The sequence below is a fragment of the Wyeomyia smithii genome, chromosome 2 (genome assembly GCF_029784165.1).
Source record: "Wyeomyia smithii strain HCP4-BCI-WySm-NY-G18 chromosome 2, ASM2978416v1, whole genome shotgun sequence".
Taxonomy (NCBI): Eukaryota; Metazoa; Arthropoda; class Insecta; order Diptera; family Culicidae; genus Wyeomyia; species Wyeomyia smithii.
This window is the reverse complement of record NC_073695.1, coordinates 202,901,586-202,925,541: the sequence shown is the minus strand read 5'-3', so window position 1 is coordinate 202,925,541 and position 23,956 is coordinate 202,901,586. Positions and strand designations below refer to the sequence as shown.

The 23,956-nt window shown below is 38.7% G+C and overlaps 1 protein-coding gene across 3 annotated transcripts in view; it reads left to right on the top strand.

The window, feature by feature from the left end:
- Nucleotides 1-23,956, top strand: part of LOC129721100 (Y+L amino acid transporter 2) — a 61,081-nt gene that overhangs the window by 21,129 nt on the left and 15,996 nt on the right. For 2 of the 3 annotated variants that reach the window (XM_055673242.1, XM_055673243.1), the window contains one exon: nucleotides 8,468-9,167. In XM_055673242.1, the coding sequence (XP_055529217.1) occupies nucleotides 8,846-9,167 (322 nt within the window). In that variant the 5' untranslated portion in view covers nucleotides 8,468-8,845. Of the gene's footprint in view, nucleotides 1-8,093; nucleotides 8,307-8,467; nucleotides 9,168-23,956 lie in introns of those variants that run through there. The other variant, XM_055673241.1, reaches the window with a different exon arrangement.

The window sequence follows — 23,956 nt, the reverse complement described above, 5'->3', positions numbered from 1 at the left end:
AAACCAAAAATCCGATTACAATGAAATTCAATAGGGTCTTATGGGGCAACTAGACCTTTCATTTTCAATTAATTTTTATTGAAATCGGTCCAGCCATCTCTGAGCAAAATCGAGTGAGATTGGGAGAGCGTTACACACACACATACACACACACACACATACGCGCACACACACGCACACATACAGAAAATGCTCAGCTCGTCGAACTGAGTCGAGTGATATACGACATTCGGCCCTATGGAGCACTTTTATACCTTTAGTTTTTTAGTGATTGCTATACCTTTCTAGGAGAAAGGCAAAACATCAAAGAAAGAATGTACGATTCAGAAATGTTTATTTGTATTTGCACAAATTAAAAAAAGGGGGACCGACTCGATCACACGGCTGATTGCAATATTATCGAGGCTCGGCAATTTGTACGAATATTTAGGGTCATTTTTCACTGATCTCGATATAAATTAAGTTTGGCGATGAATTCGGCAAAAAATAATATCTCAATATCAGCGAAATCTCATTCCACCGAGCGTGTTCGATTTTTTTCGTCTAGCTTGAGAAGCAGTCTTATGTGTGCAAACCAATATGATAACAGCTAGCCTTTGAATGGAGTTTGATGTTTTATGATTGTTTTATTAGAGGTGTTATTATTTTGTTGGAAATTAAAATCGCAACGGATTTGTGTGGTTTACGGGTGAGTGAATCATTTGGCCGTTTTTCTTTGAAAACGACCTTGCTTCAACAAGACGACGACTTCGTGCCATGTCAAATATACTATTACACTGTGCTACAACGATTTAGACCTTCTGAAGTGACCTAGTGTAGGTTGTAGGTCTTGTTGAGTATAACATTCGCTCATACTAGAAATTTTCCAAACACCCCCAAAATCTGAAGTTATGGTCATAATACGGTTTTTAGGACCTCAGCGCATATATTATTTTTTAACTCAGTCATTTATCAACCGATTTTCAATATTTAAACAGTTTTAGAAAGAAGACAAATAGAGCTTTCAAAATATATACAGGTTTTTACAAGTAGTTTTGTGAAAATCGGTTGATATTTATCTAAGTTATATATTTTTTTAAGAATGTGTGGAAAATTGCGAATAAACTTGGAAAAAATTTGAAAATAACATAAACTATCTTATTTATTTTAAAACTATTCATCACATATAAGTAAAATTGAAAAAAAAAATCATCTTATTTTATTTAATATAAATCATTTTATTTATTTTAAAACTTTTCATCACATATAGGTAAACTTTTTGGACATATTTTTGTATTTCAAATGCTCTATTTTTCGCCTTTCCAAAACAGCCAAAATATAAAAAATCGGTTGAAAAATAATCGTATTAACCATAAAAATGTGAGCTAAGGTAAAAAACAGGGTTTTGAACATAACTTATAATTTTCGGGGTATTTGAAAAACTTCAAGTAAACGCGCAAGTAACACTTGACTAAAGCTACAACCCACACTAAGTCACATCAAAAGTTCTTGCATTTTTTCATCATTTGTAGCACCGTGAAATAATTGTGCGATAGAAGACAAAAATTCTGGTTTTCTTAAAAAATATATAACTTAGATAAATATCAACCGATTTTCACAAAACTACTTTCAATTGATTTGGAATTGAATATACTTTCAAAATTATAGTAAATTTGTGGTATGTTTCTCACAAAAATAGACGGCAAATTTAAAATTAAATTGAAAAATTGCGTGAAAAAGTCTAAAATATTAGATATAAACTCAAATAACTCAACATGTTTTATTGATATTAGTAAAACCTGTATATATTTTGAAAGCTCGATTTGTCTTTTTCTAAAAGTGCTTTAATATTGAAAATCGGTTGATAAATGACTGAGTTAAAAAATAATATATGCGCTGAGGTCCAAAAAACCGTATTTTGACCATAACTTCAGATTTTGGGGGTGTTTGGAAAATTTCTAGTATGAGCGAATGTTACACTCAACAAGACCTACAACCTACACTAGGTCACTTCAGAAGTTCTTGCATTTTTTTCTCATTTGTAGCACAGTGTTATCGATTAAAACAAGATGACGTAAATTGGCCAACAAAACAACATAACTCGGGGTAATGGTGGAACTCAGGCCTAGTGATGTAAAATTGTACCCTCCGTATGGACTATTAAAAGCATAGGTATTACACCCTCGTTTTCTCAGAAATGCGACAATATATGAATTAAAGTTTTCTTCCATTTTTGTCACGTCTAAAAAATATTTATGCAATTCAACTCATAGTGCCATGCCTTTCAAGATGATTCAGATATTGTGCATATCCGGATTAAGTATGGCAATACTAGCGACAAGTTCATAGACAAGATGGTGGTACTTAACCTTTGAAAGGAGCTCGAGTCCAGCCAAGTTTCACTCGTGTTCCCTAATACAACATCCTGCTCGCCTCGTCAGTGACTGGAGGCGGTGAAACCGTCAAGCGTCGCACGTAACAGTTTAATCAGTTTTGTTGGGAAACAATGTTCTAGTATTATTCGCCAAAGCTCGTTGCGTTTCACTGTGTCGTACGCCGCCTTAAAGTCTATGAACAGATGATGCGTCTGCAAGTTGTGCTCTCGAAACTTGTCGAGAACCTGTCTCAAGGTGAACATCTGGTCCGTTGTAGATCGCTCCACTCGAAAACCGCATTGGTATTCTCCAATAAAGGCTTCCTGCAACGACCTCAGTCGCTGAAACAGGATACGGGAGAGAGTTTTGTAAGCGGAATTGAAAAGCGTTATGCCTCGATAATTACTACAGTCGAGCCTATGTCCCTTCTTATAGGTAGGGCATATGAATCCTATGGAAGCTCCTCGTGTGGTGAAGCAATTCTCCGCCTTCACGAGGACGCGATCGTAGTGCTCACGTTTCTTACGGCGGTGAAGCCTCTTTTCGGCAGCTCGTGCCTCCCGGTATTCCCCCGAATATACTCTGCAGCAACTCCTTCCACTGATAACCTCTGGATGTCCAAACGTATCTTCCTCGCTGATCTCGATTTAAATACGTTGGACAACCGGACGCGAATCTTGCCTACCACGAGATAGTGATCCGAGTCGATGTTTGGCCCTCGAAAGGACCGCACATCTATGACGTCTGAAAAGTGCCTCCGTCGATCAGAATGTGGTCGATCTGGGAGCAGGCCTCTCAATTGGGGTGTCTCCAGGTGTGCTTCCGAATGTTCAGACGTGCAAAATGGGTACTACAGTTGGCCATTCCCCTGGCCGCGGTAAAGTTCACTAACTTCAAACCGTTGTCGTTGGTGGTAGAGAGAATGCTTTCCCTACCAATAAAGGGACGAAATAACTCCTCTCGTCCGACTTGTGCATTCGTATCTCCGATGACGATCTTTATATCGTGCTGTGGACACTCACACTATGATTTCTCAAAGAGCTCATAGAACTCCTCCTTTACGCCATATGGTTTGTTAGCGCGTACACGTTGATAAGGCTGTAATTGAAGAATCTGCCCTTGATCCTCAATACGCATAGACGGTCATTAATCCACCTAATAACACGCTTCATTTGGTTTCTAAGTAGCACGAAACCGACGCCTCGTTCTGCTTTATCGCCGCCACTGTAGTAGATGCGATACTTGAAAGAAGTGCCCGCGGTCGGATCAAGATTCACGTTCTCCGGTTTTAGGCCAACGCACCCCTTGTCCACTCTTGCCTTCCGTAGCTCTCTGGCCAAGATGCCCGCGCGTGCCGGTTCGAGCAGAGTCCTCACATTTCAAGTGCCAAGTTTCCAATTGTTGTTTATTTTCCTATGCCTATACCGATTGTTCCGATTTAGTATCATTCTCTGGATTGTTCGTAGAATGTTTATTTCAGCATGCTGCCTTACTAGGGCTGCGATGCCTAGTCTCGCGACGGGGCTGCCGTCTTGGGTGTAGCTGGCATTGCATTTCATAGTTTAGCCGTCTGCTCCGGATCAGTCGTTGTTTGAGCCGCCCGTAACTTGGGGAACAGACGCTCAGGCAAGCTGCTCTCCAAGGAGAACAGCTTCCCCTTCCCTGTCAGCTTTCGACCAAGTTCCCACCGGTTCACCGATTTTCCCTTGGTTGCTCGTATCCCAGTCGGTACCACGTTGATGTAGGGATAGGAGTTGCTGGGCTTATGCTATGGACCACACTGGGGTCTCTTTAATGCCAACTAGTACGGGTGTACTGCTGGTACGCATTGCCCAGCCGTTTACCAACCCAAACCATCACAGCTTTGTATTTTGATATCAGACTGCTCTTTTATTGGCTGGTATATCACGAAGGCATGCTCCTCAAACACGCTAATTTCGCTTTTTCAAAGTTGCCCCCAGAGTAAAAAACTTTTCTTCCGACCTTTTCTGCTTCTTTGAAGCTGAATATCCTTTTTTAGAAACATTTTGCATGGAAGTGTGACTCATGTTCATTTTACATACCAAATGCTTAAATTCAGATATGACAGCTTTCTTCTGATCTCGATGTTAGTCAATCATTGCAGATACAAGACCCTTATTTGTTCTCTATTTTAAATCAATTGCAACTTTCTTGAGAGCGGAACTGACAACTGACTGTATTTATTCCGAATAAACAGTAAACACGTCGCTTTTTTCAAAACATGCTAAGATGTTTATCTTGCTGTGACAAAAAATTCAACGAGGGGCACTCGAATACGTGTATCACATCTATGTTGCCACCCAAGTAACAATCGAAATGCTTCAAAGACTTAAGACTGTTTTATTTTCGTTTTATGTTAACTTACATTAGAGTCTTTTATTATAATTTGGTTTTATTTGATAGCATAGCATAAACAGCTGCACAACTTCGTAGTTGGTACTAGCAACAATACTCTGTTTACGAGAACAATTTACCTTCGTTCCTGAGCAGTAACATGAAATTTGGGATCTAATTGAATGTTACTAAACAAAGGTCAGATGTCTCCAGAGAACTGTTACCGCCCTGACCACGTCCTTGCAACTGTGAAAATAGACAGTGATTGGAAACTCGGTACTTGGAATTTCAGAACTCTTATTGAGCACACGTGGTACTTTAGCGACAGTCGTAGTAATTCAGAAAGTAGGGTGGCCGAGGCGTCTAAGGGCTTCGAGCAGTAAATTTTATCGCGGGAACGACATTCTAATAACACATCCTCCATAGTGGCCAACAGTATCATGAACCAGACTGTGCCAATCTTCGCCGAACACGGATGAGCTCGTGGCTATGCGTAGGCAACAACATTTTAAGGTGTGATTGAACGGCGAAGAGTGTAGAGCTGTCGAAAATGTAATTGAGAAGACCGAAGAAGTTGTGGATCTGCCGACCTTGAACGAGGTCAAGAGTTTTTTTTTAAAGAGCTGAGAAGCCACAAAGCAGCGGGAAGGGCGGTATCCCAGTTGAACATTTTTAAGACGGAAACAGCTGCTTTGTTAATCCACATGATACTGTAATGCAGGAACAAAATTAGCTAGTATAGATTTTAGTGTTCAACTTTAATATTGAGACTGTTCACTTATGTGCCTATTTTCGATATTTTTGTTTCAACCGACTGCAGTAAGGAAAAAAATCAAACTGAAATTTATTAGAAATAGTACATTAAATTTCTTGTTGGTGTCGAAAAATTCTACCGAGTAATAAATTTTGCATATGTTTAGGTTTTTTTCCAAAAGATATTCTAATAATCGGGGTATTTTAATATTTTCTACAGGGTATGGTGAGTTTCGTCATACAGTATACACTTCTCACTAACAGTGAATGTTATTGGCTTTGATCTTGTCCAATGACAACTTTGCTTTTAATCTATTTCCGGCAAGGACAATTACGATAATTATGAATAATCACACTTAACAACAGGAAAGTCCTTTTCATATTGGCATCGTTCCATAATAACAATACTCTTCCATGGATAGTACAACGAAAACACAATGATCGTTAGGGATTTTGAAGTAGAATACTTCTCTCAGGAAGTTCGGCTACATAGGGATGCGAAATGAAAATCTAAAACCGAAAAAAGTGAAAAATATGTCCAATTTCAAATGCTAATAAATCGGTTAGTATTCGATGGATTTCCTTCGTTCTTGCAGCAATAGATTGGAAAATCTTCTAAGATTCTTCTCAAAATAAGATAATTGTAATTTTATTATTCACACTATTGTACTATTGAAAATAGTCAAGCCTTGTCAAAACGAAAAATTCGACCTCTGATTGGTCGTTATATGCTTGCTTCCCAAGCACGGTCGACAGGATCATATACCTTGCAATTGAAAACATGCTATTTGGCCTATATAAGAGCCTGTTCCAGCCGGAGCCGCTCATAATAGTTCTAGACAGCGACAACAGCAGTCCTTCCTTAGCAGCAGCACATTTGCCTGTGGTTGGTCACCACGTCTCAGGAGTAGCGCGGTTTTTCTCAGCGTGTGTCGCCAGACTGCCAGTATTCCCCCCGTATTGGGGCAGCATGAAGATTGCCATCAGGAAATTCAATTTTGAATATCAAAATGCCTTTTTCAAGGCAAATAAACAAGTCATTCAAAGTTAATAATTTTTGACAACGCAAGCAAGCTTCTGTGTTCCATCCTAGCAATTTAAATTTGTCGCACCCGTCTAATTTACTGAATGTGAAATAGCTTCCACAGTGCATGTTGTCCGTGTATCTTAATTTCCCCAATGTTAGGGCAGCTCAAAGGTTGTAATTAGCAACCGATTCTGAACCGCAACATGCTTTTTTCAAGGCAAATAAAAAAATAATTGAAGGTTAATAACTTTCTGGCATCAACACAAGCAGACATTCTGTGCGGGATGCAATCAAATTCTGTTGTAGTTGTCTAATTTTTACTTTTACTTTATTTAGTAAACCCCCCACTGTAGGGGCAGCGCAAAGGCTGCGATCAGCATGACCATCTTTGAATAACAAACTGCCCTGTTAGACCGCATTCACAAAGACAGTTAGTTCGACTATGCAGAGCTAATATGAAGTCGATTCAATCAATCAGCATAAACAGAATTTCGTCGTCTCCCAGCTGCCAAGTTGCAACATGATGCAACACGCAACAGCGAGCAAACGAAATCGCTTGATGTTATAAACCGCAATAAGATACGGGTTAAACCCGTTGCGTGTGTGAGAACACCATCGGTGTTTATTCGCTGGAAACAAATATCGAATGCGAATTGTGGAATAATTCGTCTAAAGAATATTAAAGAATTAGACAACTGAACAGAAAGGCGTGGAGTATTACGTAGCACCCTTCGGCTATAAAAGAGTGTTTCTAGGAAAACTAGCTACATTCATTAGTCGGAAGGTGAGCTGGATGGACCGTCCACAACGTTGACAGCAGAAGCAGCAGATATCAGCACTCACCAGTAACAGAGAATAGCAGCGGGTCGCGCCTGTGGCTGCCTTCAAATTAAACAAATCACTTGCCCTGTGGTTGGTCACCACGTCTCAGGCCTCTGCCAGGCTGAACGCCAACGCGAGCGATCGGGCGAGATTTTTGCGGTACATCAGCCGGCACTTCCTCTAATGGAAAAGTAGGATCATTTTGTTTAGAAGAATATTACTGTCGGTAATATTACAGAGATGCGATTGCATCATATCCGATATGGAATTGAACAATTGTTCTTTTGAGGACAAATAAAACACTTAATTTGAAGAGTTAATAGCTTTGGGTACCAGTAGCAGTATGGTAACAGCCTCAGCGATAGGTGCAGCCGGTACTTTCCTAAGGCCGATGTAATAAGGAAGTAAATGGAAGCGGCACGGCGAAACAGTTCGGGTGTTCTTAGACGCGCGTCATTTTTCGTACGATAGCGGCGGTATTAGCGGTAGATGCATTTGTCAACACTTACTCCAGTAAAGCCGTGTCTAATTTTTAACACCTTTCTATTGTGTTGGCCGTGCGCATTAGGCCTCTGCCAGGCTAAACGCGAAAAGCGGCGCGAACCGATTCGCCCGGGCGTAGGTTAATGTACAGCCGTAAGTAGAGCTGTCTAAAAGTATTCTACTTCAACCTCGCGGTCGTGGCTTTGCACACAACCCTCCTGTGATTTTTTTTTTTCTGCAAATTGAAACCTGTTGCAAAGTTCTCGGGTCCGACGGAGCACCACTCAGTGCCACTTCGAACGCTGCCAGCAGAGCAAGCGCCCGTTACCACCACCTCGAGTGACCCGAGCGCGTATTATTATTATGGTTTCTTTTTTGAACTGATCGTTACTAGAACGACCGCAAAAGTTCTGCCTGCTGTATATTTTAATACACGATTCCCCGCGAATCGTGTGAAACAATTGTGTGTAACTGTGGCTGTGTTTTGCCGGTTTGCCACGCCGCCAAAAATGGTAAGCCAGTTTTCGTTCGCATTTCCATTTTTCGCCATCCTTCCGTGGCTGGCCGATCATAATGATCGATTCGATGGCTTTTTTGAGAAACTCATTTGGATATCAGCCACCAATTGGATACTCTTCATCCGGTGTTTTCACGTTGTTTTCTTTCTTTTTAGGTTGCCCCTACCCACACCCCCTCGTTGATTGCTAGTATTTTCACATCAAATGAAGTAAGGAGAGCTCAGTAGAAAGATATTCAACGATGAGCAGTCGTGCCTTCTGAAATGACGAAGAAAACGCATGTTAGGTTCAGTTCCAGTTCGCATTTCGGTTGAACGCGTCGCACTCAACTGTTGGTGCTGGCCTAGAATGTGGTTTAACGTTAACGTTTGGATGATTGTGATACAATAGTGCTAAGAATAATTTCCTCAGCAGCAGGAATAGTGTAACAATAGTGATTGTGAAGTCAATTGATAAGATACTAGTGAAAAAATCAAGTTATTGTGTGTTCCTCTTTTTCGAATCTGACCGTGCAAGTCAATGAGCAAAACAAAATGGCAAAGGTTGCCGTTGCAGATAGTTTGGCCCCTGTGCAAGGATTCGGCGATACGATCAGCCGAAGTCGCCGTGGAAGCAACGCCAGTTCGCGACTGCGGCCAGATCAATCGGACAGCGATGAGGGTGGCATTAAGCTGAAAAAGGAGCTTGGCCTCATGGACGGAGTGGCGATCATAGTGGGAGTGATCGTAGGTGCGGGGATTTTTGTGTCTCCGAAAGGTGTCCTACTGTACTCCGGTTCCATCGGGCAGGCAATAATCGTGTGGATTTTCTCTGGCGTGCTCAGCATGGTGGGGGCATTGTGCTATGCTGAACTCGGTAAGTTAGATAGTAAACATAATTTTTGTTTCACGTAACAAGCCGAATTGATGTGCAAACAGAATTCCCTTGCATTCATAATATGCAAATCTAATCAGCTACCGTCACTGGGCGACACTCAAACATAATGCATTCTGTAGCTAGATTTGTCGTTGATTCGCGAGCTACGTATGCGTCTCTTCAAAGACAACCTGACCAGCACTTTCACACTGATAACAAGTTAATTGACTACCAGCAAATTTTCTACTACTTCAGGCGTGTGGTTTAGAAAGATCCGCGACCCATGACAAGACGTTTTATGTTGCGTTGTTTGAGACACTCGGTCGGCCGAAAAGTGCTGATGTTGTCATTTTAATGTTTGGATTCATAGGATTGTTTTTGACTCATTTTTTTAGTTGAAATAGTTATGTGCCCTTAGACTTACTCGCAACGGGGCATTTTGACGGTTGAGGTTATCAGCAAATGTAGCCGTCCTTGCGTTGTGCTGTGAAATGATAGGACATGTAACGCTTACTAAACTTTAGTCGTTACTGTAGTCATATACTTCAATGTATTTTGAACTGCTATCGATGAGCTTGATTTTACTCCCATTCAATGAATTTTGTTTAGAGAAAACTTAATTGTAGAGTGAATGTAATGTTCTAATTAATTTGAAACTATGAAGTTTCGACCAAAGTTATCAATACCGTTTAATATTCAGAGAACCGGTTTTTGGCAGCTGCTGGTCTTAGTACTGTTGATATTTCTTACCAAAATACTCGAAGTTATGGTAATCTCTAACCTTTTATTGCGTAAAATTTTGCATGGTTTGTATAAAAAATGGAACTGGTAACTCTACGTGTGTTTTTGCTCACTTGAAATTTTCACCGTCGAAAAAACGGTGTCCAGTTTTGGCAGTTTAAAGCCCAACTATATTACAATGAATTGATATGAATTTTGCATTACCTAATTCGGCGAATTGATGTTTTCTGTAATGGAAATATAGACCATTTGGTCCTATTCCCATTTCAACTCATATCTTCATCTCACGTATTATTAACGCTCAAATTAAAACGAGAAAACCTCATAATTCTAACTAAACCCAACTATCAATTTTTGGAATGGGTTCCTTTTATTCTGGTCTAGGTTTCTCATTGAGTAGAAACCATAAAAACTCACTTAAATCTTTGAAGTTTGTAAAATATTGAAGCTTACTTACTTCACTTTTGCGGCCAAAGACCGATTATCGCTCCAGTACCGAATCCAGAATACGTCGCCATGTCACTCAGTCTTGGATTACACCATTTGAGCGGGCATCCTTGTCGGCATCACACACCAAACTATTGCGAGGTCAACCCCGAAGTCGACGGCCTCTATCGGGGTTTCTGCAAAATATAGTTTTCGCTGATCATTCCTCCAGCATTCTAGCTATATATCTAGCCCACCGTAGTCTGCCGTGTTTTATCCGCTTGACTATATCTACCAATTTTTATGTCATGCGTAACTTTTGTACGGATATGCAGGCACCGAGACCTTAGCTGGTTACGCAATCTGTAGTAAGTCCTATTTGTGGCTGCTATCTACCTGTTTATCTCACGGCTAATCAGTCGCAAGTCACCAATGTACCTAAGTTAATAAATTCGTCGACTAAATTCGACAGGCTACTACGCTCTGTATCAGCTGCCATGTACTTCGTTTCGGCAGTCGATATCGACCGCAGAACCTAGTAGCATGTGAGACTTCGCCATGATTCGCCATAAATAATAATGATGGTGCCACTCCTTTGCACGCCAACCCGCCGTAAATCTCCTTCCAATGCGATGTTGAAAACCAAGTTTGACAGCCCGCCATCCTGCTTCAAACCATCTAACGTCAAGGGTGGTACGAATCTGTTTCATTGGTTTTGTTGGAAAACCCTGTTCGAGCACTATCTGCCATAATTAATTTCTCTTAACTAAGTCGTACACTGCCTAGAAGTAAACATTTGGCTCCCTCAAAAACACATTGGTATTCGCCAACAAAGGTTTGCTACAACGGCCTCAGCCTGTAGAGCAGGATGCGGGAGAGAATTTTATACCCGGTATTGAAAAGAGTTCTGCCGTGATAGCGGCTACAATCCAGACGGTGGCCTTCTTTATAGATCCTTCCAACCAGTCCGAAGGAAATTCTTCATCAGACCACACTTTCAGCATGATCCGAAGGGCACGATACAGCTGTTCGCTCCCGAGATTGAAACCCTCGGCGGAATTACCGTCCTTCCCAACCTAATTTTTTTTCAGTTACCTGCCTTCTACACCTCGTCTATGGTTGGTGGATGCTCAGCTTGCCCATAATTCTCAATATCCATCCCGCTCCTTTCGATGCCTCAGTCTCCCTCGTTATTCAACAGCACACTAAAATGTTATTTCCAACGCCTGGCTTCCTTTGATTTATCGGTAATCCGTTGCTCGCTGGCACTGAGCGTCAAACCAACCATTGGACGTGGTTGTCGCAGTAGTACACAACACTTCTCGCGCTGTGGTGCTGATCGTACTGTGGAATGTCTCCACTGTTCGCTCAAGTCCCTTTCAACATGCTCATCGATCCGTTCATCAACTTTCTGTGAGTGCTCTGCAACCACTCCTCCAGTTAACAAACTCTGGATGTTCAACCGTATCTTCCTCGTTGTCCTTGATTTCAAATCACCGAGCACATCTTGCATACCACGAGATAGTGATCCGAGTCAACATTTGGTCCTAAGAATGATCTTAGGTCTGTAGCGTCTGAAAAGTGCCGACCATCGAACAGACCATGGTCAATCTGAGACCAGGCCACCCCATTTGGGTTGATGCTCAGATGTGCTTACGAATATGCCGGCGGGAAAAATAAGTACTACAGAAAGCTACTGCTCTGACTGTAGCGAAATTGATAAGCCTCAGGTCTTTATCGTTCGTAGTGGAGTGGAAGCTTTCTTTACAAATTACGGGGCGAAAGAAGTCTTCTGCACATTTGCATCCCCGATGTTGGTCTTGATGTCATATCTTGAGTATTTACTGTACGTGTTTTCAGAGAGAGCCGCTGTAGTAGATGTGGTACTTGAATGAAGTGTCCGCAATAGGCTCTACTGTCCAGAATTCACGTTCTCCCGTTTTTTGCCAACGTTCTTTTTGAATAGCTCCCAAGTAACGAAACTGAATTAATTAAAGTCTTATAGGACTGTTTTGGCTATATTAAGCGCTATAGAACTTTGATAAAATCAATATTGTTACTAGGGGTATCACCTCCACCTCCACCTTCCGCAGCTCTTTAGTTAATATACCTACGCGTGCCGGTTCGAGTAGATTCCTTACATTTCAATAACCAAGTTTCCAATAATCGCCCTTTTTCGTTAGCCTAAATTCATGCCGATTATTTCGTTCCGTATTATTTTCTGGATTGTAGTATTTGGTTACCCGATCTTCGCTAAGATCACTCGTATCCCGGTCGGCTGCTTTTGAAGTCCGGTAATTCTCAGAAACTTCTCCTAATTCCAGGTCACAGATAAAAAGTATATTTTAAACCGCGTTCAAAACATTTAAAAAGTGCTCAACTCATTATTGATCCAGCTACTCAAACGCAGCATCACAAACAAAACAGAGGTTTGTTTTTGTTTTCCTTATGCACACGTTGATAGGTCTATGCACCTCAATGGTATCTAAACCCGTATGGAAGATGGTTTAAAAGACCTTTGTTTGTTAACATTGATGACGTAGAACTCCAAAAATAATGTGGATAAAACATGTTCAATTGATTTCTACGAGAGTTTTTCGCAAGTTCTGACAGTTTTTGGCTGAAAATGCCTTCCTGCGCCGTTAAACAATGAAGATTAGGTACCATTTCCAATGGCATTCGTTCGTTGACAGAGATCCACAAAAGCACATGTTGCTTGTCTATTTTACGCCTTCTTCTTCTCCACCTGTATAATTGTCATAAAGGGCACCTAAGACAGGATGTGACAACCTGTCCTAGTTATTCTCTTTTCGGTTTTTACTACCCTCATGAAATTTACCAAAATTGCCAGAAATATTTAAGAAAGCGTCGGGTTCTTTGTATGGACTTCACTGAGAACAGTAATTTTTATCTCTTATGGCATTGTTCGCACTATTGTTTTTTTTTCTTTTTGTATTATCATTTATCGAGACGCTAACCGCTATATGTTATAGTGCTTGTATTCACCCAGACTTACTATTTTCTCTTTTCTTTTCCTTCTTTATCGACCTTATCATTACCTCAAACATGTCACAAAAGCGTATAACATGCTATAGGAGCAATCCTCGCTTAAACCAGGCCACTAGGTGCACAAGGTCTTCCGAATTTGATATAAATGCACATATTAGTTAGGAATAGAGAAAAAATGATTATGCCATTTTTGTTTCATTGAATTTGTTGACCCCTCGGTCACCAAGGGGTGAATAGTTTCTTCAAAAGTTGAAATTTTAACAATTCTTGATGTTTTATTTGAGCTATATCTCTGGAATTCATTTTGGAACCTACTACAAGTAGCACTTTTCTGTAAAGTGAAATGATAGGGCTTTCATTTGGAGTAATCAGAAGTTTGGCCGACATCTTGAATTTTGTCGCCATCTTGGATTATATTAGAAAAATGCAATTTTGGCCGTGTTTGCAACTACCAATTTTTGATATGAGACCAGCATTGGAAAGCTGAGAAAAAATGCTATAAGATGCAAGAAAAAAATTAGGTGAGCATCAGTGTTAACCTACCAATTGAACGAATTTTCCGAACGAAGTTTCAAAATATCCAATATTTCGTGCAATCAACGTAGTAGCCATATGCTGAGACCACGTGGATATGCATGTTATAACCCTGATATAACAATAAATAACGTAATCAGTTAAACTAGTACGCCCATACTATTTGCATTGAGATTAGTGAGAATAATATAAGCAACACGAGCATGTTAGATTTTTTTTTTTACATCATATTTATTTCTGTTCTTTTACGTGGGTTATTTTAATTTTTAATATTGATTACGGCATGCATGTTTCAATCTACGTACATGTGAAAATCGTTTTTCATGAACGGGTATGGGTAAAGTTATATTTATTTTTGGACTTACTTCCTTTTCCGTCAGTGCGAACGTACTTTTTTGATATGTGGTAAAAGATTTATCTTAGTACCTAAAACAGTATGGTGAAGCAACAAAAGACAAGTACAGAATCATGGGCCAAAAAGGAGGATCAATGATTTGTGATGTCAAACCCGTTCGGCATAGTAGTAGATCGGATGACTAATGACAATTTACTATGTATAATAGAGAGATTGAATCTCATTTTGAGTCGTCACCAGTGGTGGGCACCGCTAACCGAAAATTTAGCGATGCTAATCGCTAAGTCGCTAACCGGAAAATTTAGCTCGATAATCCCTAAACGCTAAACGCTAAACCCACATTAGCGGAACTTTCGCTAATCGCTAATCGCTAACTTTTAAATATGTAAATAGTCATATCGCTATATTTATTGCTCGTGTTTTGTAAGATTTGGACCACTTTGATCTGTTTTGGTTAAACAAACGAAAACAATTACTTTTTAAAGCTATTTACAGTAAGAGGTTCACGAAACGGTATTCATATTTGATTTTGTAAAAAAAAAGTTATTTAGCTTGCATTGAAAATAGATACTCTTAGGAATGTTTTCATGAAAATTCAATTATTATCTGAATCGAAAAAGTAGAACCAAAGTTGTCATAATTTCAAGCGCATTGCAATTTACCAAAGTTCTTGGTGTGCCAAAAAATCAATCTAGACTTTGTGCTTGTTCTTCAAAATTCTCCTGTGGCTTGTACGATAACTGGAACTCCATTCTAGGGTAAAAAAACTGACAAAAGTAACTTTCGCAGTAAAGTATGTTCATCTTTCGAAGCAATTTACGTACGCCATCAGCAATTCACAGTTTTTCTAAATATTTCTGTTGTCGCTTCTCCACAAAATTTAGCGAATTAGCGATTAGCGTTTCGAAGGCCAAAATTTTAGCGACGCTAACAGTTTCGCTAACCAGCTCAAAAATTAGCGAAATCGCTAAATCGCTAACTGAATTTTAGCGTCGCTAATTAGCGAATTAGCGATTTAGCGGAATGGTGCCCACCACTGGTCGTCACCCTATAATTTTCAGCAAAATCTGCAACACAATGGCTTCATTCGGTGTAAGATTGGTAATTTTGTGGATTCAAAAGTGAAATACGATATAGTCTTAACAAGTTTTATTTTACTTATTCTGATTTACCTTAGGGACATAGAATGAGCTAAGCATTGATTCAATGAACTACTAAAAGTGTCCAGGGCCGGCGTTTCATGTGGGTAGTAGTACCCACTAGGAAAATATCCATGTGGGTACTTACCCACACGGAACTATTGGACAAAACCAGAAAAAAGTACTGTTGCGAGCGACAGATTTTTTGATGGATATCGTTAGGTGAGAGGTTATAAATCTACAGACTTATGTACAGTTACAACATTACTCAGAGGAAAGATTTTTTTTTTAATTGTTTCATTTACGATAGAGTTCTGAATTTCATTTACGATAGAGGTCTTAAGTTCAGTTCTCGACATTTCATGCATTCCTAAGAGATTTGCTATAAAAAAATCGATTTCTGAAACTTCAAGAACTACTCTTGTGCATTTTTAGGTTGTTCAAAAATGTAAGACTTTCACGACTGTAAGTGAAACCCTCTCAGAAGTCCGATTAAGCTCAAATTTTGGATGCTTAAGCTCAAATTTTGGATCAGAAGTGTGCGCGATCAAAGAACGTTACCCCGTCACGTCGAAAACAGACTTCGTACGGAAAAGGGACGCCTGTTACGCTTGTTCCGGTATCTACAACATTTTGGCACTGCTGGACTACAATCAGAGCATCGAAAGAAAGACCGGTTCCGGACGCCCTTGAGCGACAAGAAGCTCCAAACAATGCTGAAGAGGAAAACCGAGGGGAAGTGGCTACATCGCTGCGTACGCTTGATCGGCAGGTCGGTTCAACCGGCCAAACAGTGGAAAAGTACCTGGCAAACATTGACATCAGATAGCGGAAGTCCCGTTCATTGGTTTCGGAGTTGCTCGATGGTCGAGTCGATTTTTCCGGCGAATCGCGACGTAATGATGGCGTGGACCCGAGACCTATCTCACCCTGGATGACAACAACTGGCAGGGCACTCCATATTTTACTTTACCCACGAAGGAAGTGACCTCTGAGGTGAAATTTATTTCACACACCAAGTTCCCAAAGAAGTTGCTGCTGTGGCTGACAATCAGCGAGAAGCTCCGTACTGGCCGTGAACGGGGAAATTTATAGTACGAAGTGCCTGCCAGAAGTTGCGTCGTTTATCAAGAAATCCCGTAGGGGCGAAGACGCGGTGCTCTGGCCCGATCTGGTGTCGGTCACTTCTCGAAGCAATTGTTGGAGGAGATGGAGCGGCTGAAAATCAATGCGGTACCCAGGTCGGCCAACCCACCCAACGTTCCCCAGCTGCATCCCATCCAGAGTTTCCGGACAAATCAAAAGCGTGAGACCTACCTTAACAATCTTGACGCGAAAATTTAGGAGGAATTGATAAATAGAACGAAGAAAGAACTCAAAAACATGCCTACACGCATGTCCAGCATGGTGAATGTTCCGGTAAACTCTCGGAAAACCTTTTGGACTTTTGCAAATGAGCCTATATAATTGCTTTCCATGGGAAATTAATGGGAAACATGACTACTGAACGAAATTCAAAAGTCTAATCTCTCTTAAACATTCCATTGGCACCCTATTGTTGATGCACTGTCGACTTTCCGTAAAATTTTGTTCAGGTATCAGAAGGACAACCCCCCCTCCTTCCCGGCAAAGCCTTTGTTACCCATGAACCTTCCCCATTCCTTACTACCCACTCGGGAAAATAATGTGACTCCGGCCCTGAAAGTGTCTACGAACTCTTCAAATGAACAGTTCTTTTGAACTAACTTATACTGATTCTTAACCTGCACTAGTTCTGTTCAGCAATTTATTACTGAACTCATAAATATCCGGAAATTTACCGCATTTAAAAAAATAACACTGGTGGGAAGAGTTTCTACATATGGCAACTACGTTGATTGCGCGGAATGCATTGATTATTTTAATTCGCTCACCTAATTTTTTTCTTGCATCTTATAGTATTTTTTCTCAGCTTTCCAATGCTGGTCTAAGATAAGAAATCGGTAGTTGAAAACACGGTCAAAATTGTATTTTTCTGATATAATCCAAGATGGCGGCAAAATTCAACATGGCGGCCAAAATTCCGATTACTCCAAATGAAAGCCCTATCAATCCACTTTACAGAAAAGTGCTATTTGTAGTAGGTTCCATAACGAATTTAGAGATAGAGCTCAAATAAAACATCAAGAATTGTTCAAATTTCAACTTTGGAGGAACTATTTCACCCCTTGGTGACCGAGGGGACAACAAATTCAATGAAACAAAAATGGCATAATCATTTTTTCTCTATTCCTAACTAATATGTGCATTTATATCATATTAGAAAGACCTTGTGCACCTAGTGGCCTGGTTTCAGCGAGAATTTCTCATAGGTGGATGAAGTTTTTTAAGGTTTAGTATATAAGAGTTTCTCAGTCTGCAAAAAAAAATTTGTGAATATATGGACGAACTTCAGACTAATTTTATTCTCAAGTCTTTCGACATTGAATAAACAGATTTTACTAAGATTCGAACCTTTGACAACCTGCTTGTCAAACCGGATTTTGTATCATTGCGGCTACGAACCTCTTACCTCTTACCTTACCAGTCGGCTTCTGATTTTTTTTTTTTTTTCAAAAAAGCGAAAGTCAAAACTTAGCGCTTAGGTGCCTTGAATTCAGACATTTTCTCACAACACGATATACCGTTTTAATTCAAACTTCGAACTTTCTCAAACTCGCATCAAAGTGGTATTTTTCTGAAAGTACAGTTCATCAACAACAAAATAATACATTTGATTTTGAGATATACCAATTATTACTGGAGTAATGGCCGTTTCCCCGAAACGCTTTTTTGCAGAGGCTGGCGGTGATCCTAAGAGAGACTCAGCGGGTCAACTGGAATCGAAAAACTCATATTATTTTATTAGTTTAGAAGTGCGCCGTGTCCTTGAACGATCGGTTTTATAAGTTTTTTGTTTTCAGTAAAAACGGGAACGTTTTTCCCAAAAAAATGCACGTTAGCACGAGAGACGCGCGCTAAAAATTGCATTAATTTTTTTCTGCGGCAAAATGTATGTTTCAAAAAGCGATCGTTCAAGGACCGGCGATTAATAACGAAAATTTAAAAGAAAGATGAAGGAAATCGGTTTATTAGTTTTCCCGCAATCAGGATCACGGCAGTCATTTTTTGAGAAACACCATTCCGAGATAAACGCGTATAAAGTTTCAAGTTTAGCTTATGCGGCCGTGGCGAGGCGCGCTGCAAATCGCTCTTACTTTCTCCTTATTGCTCAGATCTTCATAAAAATTTGTGAAAATGTTTTCAATACGTTGTACTTCAAGGTAGTGCAATGAAAAATTCTGAATTCTCGATATTTTCATATACGAAACATGTTTGAATCTATATAAATAGCATTTAATTGCAACAACAACAAAAATCAACATGCTAAAAGAGATGAGAAATTTAACTTTCCGTTGATTTTTAGTGCAAAAATTTACATCATAGCTTGAAATTTGATGCAGTACGGTACTACAAGGTATACAGCTCTAGGGATTGTATGAAATGGTAAAACACTGTCATTAGCGGGGATTTTTAGTTACAAAGTTTACAGAATCAATTCGTTTGTTCAGTGACTTACGTATTTTTATTCTCAGCTTTCCCTCAAAAACCTTTTTAGAAATAAATTTAACAACACTCGAAAAAAGTTCGTTTGCACTTGCGGGTATTGTGCCTGTAGTATTTTGTTTTTTGTTCGTACAACATTCATTTTACACATCAAAAGAGTATCGTTGTTGTTGAATGAGCATACATAATTTCTCCTAATGCGTCTAAATAAAAAAAAATCCATTTCCTAAAAAACCAAATCCAAACAGATCTCTCAAATCTCCATACTTAGTTATCATAATAAATAGTTTTGTCTTGTTTAACTTTGATTAAATCAAAGTTGTTATATGAATTTCACCCTGAAAATCATTTTGAAGCCGTTACATTAGGATATATCTCAAACAATTTTATCAACAAGTTCCTACAAAAAATCGTAGCAATCAACAGTTACCTACAACGAAGTTAAAGATGAAATCAGTCAGGGATTCATTTTCGTTTTTTACTTGACAATTTTTTTTGACGTAGGACTACGTCTAACCGCACTATATCGAGATACTTTCCGCGAAAACTAAAACCAAGATGTAACGCCGGAATGAAAGATTTCAAACGGTTATACTAATGTAACCACATGATGGATCACAATAATTAATATATCGTTGAATTGATGAAATGATGGACAATTTTGTGATTCTTCAGTTTTCATTATCACTTCATTGTTAAACAGTGAAAATTGAATAAAAGTTTCAAGGTCGAATTTTTACCAACAATGTACCAATCATATGCGAGCACGCCTGGCACAGACTTCACGAATAGACACCAACTGCCTGCTGTGATATCCTGTATAGCAGTGGCAAAAAAATTTGACAGAATCTCCCCGTCCCAATAGGTCAACTAATGTTAGCTTCCATGAGCCTAGACTATTTTGATGTCTTGAAGGTGAAGCTTTTTCGGAAAGTTCGTAACCACCTCCACTATCAGACAGTATTACGTTCTGCTGTTAATAAATATGTTAATGTTAATAAAACTGATGTCTTGAAGGAGAAAATGATGGCACAGGCAACAGTACTGCACCTAGCAATGTACGAACAAAGCGCCGGTTACTCGTCGTCTATCAGTGCAAAAGAACTCGATATTCGTTTTTGTGCAGTCAAGCCAAGTGAAAACTACATTGCCGCTGTTGACACACAGTGGGGCGTGGAACACAATCGAATTGCCGTTTGAATAGTCTTCTTCTTCTTCTACTTCTTGTTTCGTAAAGCAGCAAACATCACAAGTTAATATAATTTCTCGGGTGCCGTAGAATACGTTGCGCCGCCGGGGACAACGAAATGCGTTGTTTATTTTTGAACTCTACACTCTGCTTTTTTCAGATTTATTTGAATAACTGAATATAGCGTATTTAAAAGACAATATAAAATCAAAATGCTCCGTACAGATCTTTTAATAGGTATTTAAACGAGCTGTACTGATGATTATATTTTACTAGCTAAATGAAATTAGTCCAATATGACAATACTAGTTGCATTCCGCGGTGGCGGTATAGAGGAAAACCAAATTCATTTCATCTTGATATTAGAGTTCCGACATTAGTATTTGTATTTTTCAATTGAAATTTTTTTTGAATTAGTATTTGCAAGAAAATATTACTTTCCATAATCTTACTTGTAATTGAACAACGTCATGCAAATATTAATTGCTGAGGCAAAAGGTGCCGCCACACGGACGTTAATTCCCTTATTTTCTAAGTCTTAGTTGATTGTAAAAAGCATTTTTTCATCACTGAATAGTAGGCTATGAACTATTCCGGCATGACGGAGTAGTTCAGGAACTCTATGTTATAGCTTTTGACAGTACAATCCCGCGTTATGATGAAAAAATGCTTTTTACAATCAACTATGACTTAGAAACAAAGGGAATTAGCGCCCGTGTGGCGGCACCTTAATGTTGTGCATCACTCTAGCCCAGTTTATTTTCGAAGATAACAAACATAATAACTTTCAAATATGGTATATTCGTTTTTCTTTGGTATCTTGAAACTGATCAATTTTTTTCTGATTGATTCTGTATACTGATAAAATGTTTAAATTGCCCTGAATTGAATGTTAACATGGTTATAAAATTCTATGTCAATTTCAAATTTTCTGTGAATATACATTTTCTACTAAAACTGTAACTCGTTATCGATATTTTTTCCACGAGCTTGTAACTGCATGAAAAAAATTTATGTGACATCTTTGCCGCTTTGTGATCAGTGAGTGAGCCAACTTTAACAAGACAAATAGATATAGAAGGAAGTTTAATTTCTACTAAATCGTACTTAATTAATTATTTTATAGAAGGTTGCCTTTTCGCGTATTAAAGAAAATTCGCTATATTAGAATGAATGGTATTCATCAATGTTCCAGAAACCAAATTTAGGGGATATTTGGGTCTAGAGCTCTATGGCAATATTTTAGAGAAAAACTTTCTTCTATAAAGTTGTTACATATGATAAAGCGCTTATTGAAAAGTATCAAAAATTAGGGTGACCAAAATTTTCGATGCTATCAAGTATGTAACTTTTTTATGTTTGTAGATAGAAAACCTTGTTCTACAATTTTATAGCTCCAATAATTTTAGGTAACAAGTAGCAAAGAAATAATCGAAATACAGACCCCGTTCGATTTTGGCCAGATTTTTTTCTGTTGCCAAAATCGAATCATGCCAAAAATGAACGGTTCTTTTTTCATGTATTTTTGACTTTTTAAGTGGTCAAAGACGACCTTAACAGTAGAAATGGCCACCAATGAACTAGTTTTAGTTCCAAGTCGTTTGAAGTGTCGCTTGAGGAATTTGGGCTGACGACCTAGATACTCGATATTACCACCCGAACCAAAATACCCTCCTTTTGGAAGATGTTGAGCATAAATTGGTTAAAAACGAGCTTAAATCAAACATAGCTTCAAAATAAAAATATAAAATTATTGTAGTCCTACGTCAACTATGCGGTCGTATCTTGAATACCACCCTCCTACTATTTCTATTACCAACAATTGACTCTGTATTACGAAGACAGCTAATATACTTATAATATTTATTAATTTAAAAAAATATCATCTAACTTTATTGAAATGTAAACATAGATTCTGAAAAAAACCCTAATAAATGGACAAAAAATTCACAAGCTATCGTCGGCTCTTACTCTTTTGTAAAATTGTATTTTTAGAAATTTACTCTTTCGATATTATGCCGGTCACGATTATTTATCGACCATCGAAGATAATATGTAAAAGAAATAACTTAAAACTTATGAACGTTGCGAAAATGTTCAATGCTTTTTGAGTCACTTATGGTTTTTCTGGTAATCATATTCACGAGATAAACTGGTAATCACCATCAGCAGCAGCATTGCAGTTTTTCCTTGATTGCACATGAATACAAATCGGACAATGATAAACCAGCAGAGATCTGTTCCACCTGTACTTACGGTACTGTTACGTTTACCAGCATATTTTCTTTCACGACATCAGTTTTAATTTGGTTCTAACAGCTGGAAGATGGGTGTCAGAGAATGCTTTGATTCTCTGAAAGTTTAAACACTGCTGAGCAAATTGTTCCCCGTTAGCTCAATTCTACTACGATAAACCCGGTACTGTCTTACGACAATGAATTCACATGTACCCTGTCGATTTTTTCCTCAGAGTTTAGTAAAACACCAGCATAATCGAAGTCAATATTATTATTTTCGTTTTGTAAGATTCCGCCAGTTTTTTACTTAGATATTCACTCTGCTGCCCAATTTGTCCCTTCAATCCATCCATAGACTAGATTTTTATATACGTGCACAGAATGTGGTATTATTTTCGACTTCCGACCATTGCTCATTGTGTGTGGAATAAATTGATCAATTTTGACAAGCCGTTGGTTTTCTGTCCTTGAATCGGACGTTACAAAATGAACCCGTAGATCAATATTTGTCGTAACTACTAAAAGGTAACTCAATTGGTCCGAAAATAAGAAACCGTTTCTTTTTAATAAAAAGGACAACAGTACAGATTAGGCTTCAAATACAAACTGATCGAGCTGCCCATCAGCTCTCTTTATTTATTCGAATATCGATTATTAAAAATCGATATTAATTGGTATCTTGTATAATTATGTCTAGATGATCTAATTTTGGGTATTTACATTTGCTAGGTCATAACAAGGAGTTATAACATTTCTCACCCCTTTTTTTGAGTTTACAAATAATATCAATAGCTTAACTTTAACAATATTAAACTTACAATCTAGAAATTATACTTATTTTATATTCAATTCAGAAAATGATATTAAAAAAATTCAGAAAATGATATTAAAAAAAATCACTTCACTTTTAAGTTGATTACGATGAGCTGTGACGAGCACGTTTCCAATCGATGCCTGAAATATATTTTTAGAAAGTTTACGTATGAATTTAGCTTTAATCCAACGAATAAAATCATGGGTGTTATGGTTTTTGTAATAAATTACATCACCAATAGTCAGTTTATCAAGCGGTTCTTTAAGTCGGATTGACTCCTGACTCTCAATAAATCTGGATAATGATACATCATGTGGTGGTGGTGGTTCAGCCAGTTGCTGCTTGTAATGGGACCTCGGGTTTAACAAATCAATCAACATCTTCGGTTTGAAAGAAAAAACATTCTTCGATGGAAATGTTCCATCTGAAGTCAAACAGGTATTCCTATAATTTATTAAAAATAAATTTATTTGATCCTCCGTGTCTAATTTTTTTGTTTCAGGTGTAAGCATAAAACGTTTCAACACCTCCTTAACAATTCTAACAGAACGTTCAGCTTGACCGTTACTGGAAGGATTGTACGGTGGGCTTTTCATGACTTTGATACCTTGCTTTTCCAAAAAGGTAATAAAGTCACAAGAATTAAACGGAGGACCTCCATCTGTCACTATAACATCTGGTAAACCAAAACTAGCAAAAATCCCTGCCAATTCCCTTAAAACTTTTTTTGCATCTGTTCCATGTTTCATCCATTTTATTT